Source organism: Phaethon lepturus, unplaced genomic scaffold, assembly GCF_000687285.1.
Source record: "Phaethon lepturus isolate BGI_N335 unplaced genomic scaffold, ASM68728v1 scaffold39378, whole genome shotgun sequence".
In the NCBI taxonomy this organism is placed as follows: domain Eukaryota; kingdom Metazoa; phylum Chordata; class Aves; order Phaethontiformes; family Phaethontidae; genus Phaethon; species Phaethon lepturus.
In genome coordinates, this window is record NW_010556205.1 from 77922 (window position 1) to 83712 (window position 5791).

At 34.9% G+C, this 5791-nt stretch overlaps 1 protein-coding gene across 1 annotated transcript in view; it reads left to right on the top strand.

The window, feature by feature from the left end:
- The window catches only part of LOC104624922 (homeobox protein CDX-4-like), an 8069-nt gene extending 2813 nt beyond the window's left edge, over positions 1 to 5256 (top strand). The window contains exons 2-3 of the mRNA XM_010292409.1: positions 2346 to 2491; positions 5035 to 5256. Coding sequence (XP_010290711.1) covers positions 2346 to 2491; positions 5035 to 5241 — 353 coding nt within the window. The 3' untranslated portion in view covers positions 5242 to 5256. The remainder of the gene's footprint in view (positions 1 to 2345; positions 2492 to 5034) is intronic.
- Positions 5257 to 5791: the final 535 nt, after the last annotated feature.

Below are 5791 nucleotides of genomic sequence, written 5' to 3' on the forward strand. Positions count from 1 at the left end.
AAAAAAAAAAAAAAAAAAAAAAAAAAAAAATCAGTGACAAATGCCCTATCAATTTCAGTTATGTAAGAGCAGAACTTCACATCAATTCATTTCTAAAACATGTGTAATCAAAAGTGTAAAATGTGTATTTTATGACAGCAATGAGCCTTCAAGGCATGAAACTTACCAGAAAGAAGGCAGCTAAACAAGGGCCTGGAAAATAAATTAACTTTAAATGAAACTTCATCTGGGAGTGACCTTCTAAGAAAGAGAATGGACTTCAAGGGGACGAAACAAAAGGACAACATTATTTTTATATTTTGCAAGATAAGACTCGGGGTTCTTGGTTTTTGTTTTAACTACAGGCAACACATTTTATGCCTTTGTTGAAACAAGCAGTGATGTACAAGTAATTCAGATTACATCACAACAGAAACACAGCCAGAAAGCAAAATAGGAAAGGAAAAAAAGGCCAGGCCTCTGCTCGAATGCTAATTTATTTTGCTTTGTAAACTAGTTGTGACATCTATTTTCTACTGGCCTACATTGTCTGAGGTTTTGAGGCCTATCTGTCATATTGAGGCAACAGACCCTTTCAACACTTCTCTTTGCTTTGATATGCAGTCTTGTCTCTTCCTTCTCCCTCTTTTCTTCAGGAGTTATATTGCCGGAAAGGGTGATGATTTTCACAGCAAATAAAGAGGCCTTCTCTGAGCTTTATTGTCTTCAGAAGAAATACTCTGTGAATTTTATGACCAAGGGGAATGGGGAAAACTACTCCTTTTCTCCACCCCCTCAAATCATGGTTATATTTGCTGATTATAGTGAAGCCGGAATAACCCTGTTGAATTTTAACTTGTTTTCAAAGATTACCTTCTAAGCCTTCAGTTTACAAGGAACCAGAATATCTATACTATTGTTAACATTACAACTATCACTTAGAGCAAATATTTCAAAGCCAACAATGTGTACCTTGAAAAAAAAAAAGTAAACTTAGTTTGACGATTGGTTTAGTCCTGCAAATTTTGGTAGGAAAACCTTGTATGCTAAAAGTCAGAGTGGCATAGGACTTGGGAAAACATCCTTAATTACACGTATTGCAAAATGTCTTCAGCTATGTCTAGCTCTAGCCTTCAAATAGAAATATTGCAGTCTATCCTTAGTGTTGGTCCAAAATTAAAGAGAATTGAGGAAAAAAATATTCCTTCATCTATTTCTGTCCTTTTCTCCTCTGCTAAGATGAAAGAGTCTGACATTTGTTTAGGGCTTGTAAATTCCAAACCAATTGGCTTGTGTTTCTGAATGTGAAAGGGGTTCTTGATAAGATCTCCTTGTCGCTCCTTTGTGTGGCGTGTGCTTCATCTTAACACCTCAATGGATTTTAGGGAACCACTTTAAAGGAGTCTTTGTCCTACAGTTTGTCCCAGAAAACTCACATCAAAAAAAACCTGGGAAGATCAGAAGGAAAAGGAAAACTATCTAGTTGGCTGTTAAAAGCGCAAAGGAGAACAAACTTGAAAAGTGATCTCTCTGTATTATTATTACACGAAGAATCGTTTTAAAAAGTCTATGGAATGAGAAATATCTTCTAAACATCAAGTAATGCTTCTCTTAACAGTATTCATCCAATATATTTAAGAGTATTTCTTTTATACATTAGAGAGGATGACACTGAAATCCTTTTACAAGTATTTTATTGCCTCATCTTACAAATTGCCAAGTCCCATCAACTCAAAAGGAAAAGCTCAGCACACAGAGTACCCCCAGTAATACTCTACAGGCACTCAGAATCTGGCAAGACTGCATCTTTTTGAAAAAATAAATTTGAATTATTATTGAACTTCTAAGCATGTCCAGTGGCCACACAAGAAAGCAGAAGCATTTGTAGTAGGACATTTCTTTGTGTTAGAGAGGTGATCTTTAAAAACTCAAATAAATAATTAGGACACGGTCCAACTACACAAACTGTGACTGAACTTCAGTCTTGAAATCCTGTGTATTTATGCCTCCATAGACACAGAAGTCACTTCAATGAGCACTGAAATGAAACCCCTTTGAGATCAAATATAGCCAGCACCAATTATGTACTGCTATGAATTGCTTAAGATGCTTTTCACTTAAGAGCTTTACATTTAAATGCATGTTTACAGAGAGTGAGATAAAGAGGAAGAGACAGTTATGATAACCAATATTCATTCACTTACTCACTCTTAACCCCATATTCCTTCTCTGTAACACAGAAAACAATCCCATGCAAGTACTCTTCAGTTTAATTAATAATGTCTGTAAAATGTTTGAGATGTTTGAAAGAAAGATGCTACAGAAAATCAAACTCAACATATTAATAATATTTCTTTCTTAAACAGGTAAAACAAGAACAAAAGAAAAGTACCGAGTTGTTTACACAGATCATCAGAGACTAGAATTAGAGAAGGAATTTCACTGCAACAGATATATTACAATAAGGAGAAAGTCAGAACTTGCAGCAAACCTGGGACTATCTGAAAGACAGGTACACAGAGACTATTGATCATTTGTACGCACCCATTCACCAGACACTGCTCCTACCAGAGGACATGAGCAGCACTGACGTTCTGTATCCAAAACTAGTGCGAAGGCAACCATGATACAGTTTGTGAGTATGTGTGACACAGAGAATACACTACGCAAATACAAATTAATAAATAGGCTAATTTACAGAAACCTCCAATTATTGGTAACTAAACATGAGGAATTCATTTATACTAGAAAAAGTACTTATTCTTACATGCCTAACAGCTTGCTAGACAGCTAATATTTAAGTGTCTCACCTTAAAGTTATCTTAGCTATGTTCTCAATAGTTATGACATTCACCATTTCATTTCTTCTTGCAATCACACAAAATGGTGGCCAGAAAAGATCCAAAGCATTGAATACATTTCAGCTGTAAGTCAGGAAAATAAAAACTCAGCATTCAAAGAACAATCAGATGAGATATCTATGTATTCTTTGTTACAAATTTATTGCCACTATTTCCAGAGGCCACATTCTTCACCAGTCAGATTTTAACACATTTTAAGGAGTTGTTGCAGTCTTTGATTTTCAAGTCAGGTTTTCTTTTTGCTACTATGTTCACAGGTACTGCATCTATAGTAGTAGTTCACACCCACCATATACAAGATGCTTTAGGCTATAAAATTTTGTGCCCAATTTTTATGCCTATTATACACATATACATAGTCAACACTATCCATTCAGGAAAATTTCAAGTGCATACTTAGATCCACTGCTTCCTTGGAAAGCAGTGCTGCATTCATTCATATCAAGTACATGTTTAAGCTCTGCCCTGAATAAAGGTAGTCTGGGCAGGGGCCTAGGTGTCTTAGCTGTATTTGTACAAAGACTAGAGGAATTCAGGATAAAGAATTTCCTAAAATCACCATGCTGGAGAGCGGCACACTTAGGAAGCACAGCTCTGCAGTCTGCAAATATACTGTTGAATCCAACCCTCCTTATACTATAGAATTTCAATGGTTCTGCTACAGTTGGAGGATAAGGGAAGATTTGGCTATACTGAGTAAGGCATCTCATACCTTAGCAACCAGATTTATTGACCCCAGGTAAATCTAAACAAGAGATCTTTCTTTTTAGAATTGTACAAACTTCTGTTCTTTCTGAATATACGCATTCAGTTCTCTAAAATATTCTCCTCTTTCAGCAGCCTCCTCTGCTTCTGCATTCAGTCTGTGAAAGAACACGGAATAGGGACTAATTGAGGCTGGAAGTATAAGGATACCTGGACAAGCAATGATATTTTAGGATTAAGCATTGGATGCAGTGATGTTCAATCTCAGACCTAAACAGTACATAGATTTCACTCTGCAGTGGCCCCAGAAAGTAACTACAAAAAGCAAGTCTATCATTGATGGACTAAAGTTTGTTATACAGTAGGATGTAGCTCCATCAGAAATTTTCAGAGAACTGTAATTATAAAAGATTCAAAACCTCTGCTTTAATGTTCTGCAAGCAGGCTGATTTAGAACACAGACATGCCTGGTGAAACCAGTGATACCACATAAAATCAGTAGTTTCCTTTTACATAGCTGTTGCTCTTAAAGACATCAAGTTTTTGACTGGTAAATTTCCTTTAAGTATAATGTAGACAAAATACATAATGCATATGCACTTCTACAGGACTCATGACAAAGCAAAATGCTTCTTATTGTCATTACCTGTAAGGTAATAAAATAGTAAGTATTTGGAAAATAAATAAAGAGATTTTTAATATAAAGCAATGGTACAACTTTCTATATAATATTGTATTCAACAACCCTAAAGGCCATAACAGAAACTGTGAAGTGAGAACACAGAAAATTAATACGGAACACATGAATGGGGTTTTCTACTCATTCACACTTTCACATAAGGAAAGAAAATATAGATACTTAAACTAAAAGTAGATTTCAAGCAGTCTTTTCATATGCACAATTAGCCTGGGAAATTCACTGTCATTAAGAAGAGCTGATATATCTATTTATACATGACACAGTACATATATATGCATTTTACATATATAAATATATAGCCCAATATTATAATAAGAATATACCTACATACACAAATGACACAATATAAATGAAGAAAAAGGACTCTAACTACTTGTGTTTGAATTAATCTGTAACACAGATGAAGAAGTAATCTGTAACAACACATGGCACTGTCAAAGCTTAGCTGATGAACTAGGTGGACCCTGAGTCTAAATAATTAAGCTGACTCTTATCTTCCTAATACCACTCAGCAAGTTCACTTTCCACCAGGTCTAAGAAAACAAACTCATTTTCTATTGATCATGATGTAGAAAATGAATAGAGACTAACTAAAAAACCTTTCAGTGCACAAATCCGGTGTTGATTTCTTTGGTTTAGGGTTTATGGTTTTTTGTGGGGTAGGGTTTTTTTTTGTTGGCTTTGGTTGCTTGGTTAGTTTTTTAACATACCTATATTTTCATTGCTACTATTACTGTAAAAAGTTGACCACTACTTTGAATTAATCAGTTATCATTTATAACACCATAGGTGAAAATCTGGTTCCAGAATCGGCGAGCCAAAGAAAGAAAAATGATCAAGAAGAAAATATCCCAGTTTGATGGCAGTGGGGGCTCAGTTCAGAGTGACTCTGGGTCACTCAGTCCAAATGAAATATCTAGTTCTCTGTTCCCACCACCACATGGAATAAATGGATTACAGCCTAATGACATTCATCAAGTCATAGTTTCAGAATGAACAGAGGAAGAAGAAAAAAAACAAAGGAAAAAAGAAAAAGCAAGAATGGTTTTCCCCACCGCCACCCACTCCCTTGAAAACTCAACTTTGCAAAGGACCATTCTCATTTAACTGTCTTCAGAGTGCTGATTTTTAAGTACAGGATCTGGGACTATTATCAAAATATTTTAATTATTGCAGAAATCTCAGGGAACATGCGCTGCTAAGATTCATCACTCAAAATCTTTGAGTAGGAGGTAATTTGCTTCAGACACTGACACAAAGAATGATACAACCAAATATTCAAGTAAACGTAGTTCTAGTCTGATCATATATATACACAGGAAACTAAGTGAACTGATTATAGAGTACTACTGCATAAAATATAAGATGCTGGGTGTATTTGGTTTGTTATATTTTATATAATTAAACCGTAGATGTTAATAAATATTCACACTTAAGTGTACTGAAAAGAATGCTACTTTTTGAAAACAAGAATATTCAAAACACTTTTAAACACTCAAGAAACATAACAATGTTGCTATACCAACATATTACATTTAATTAAATA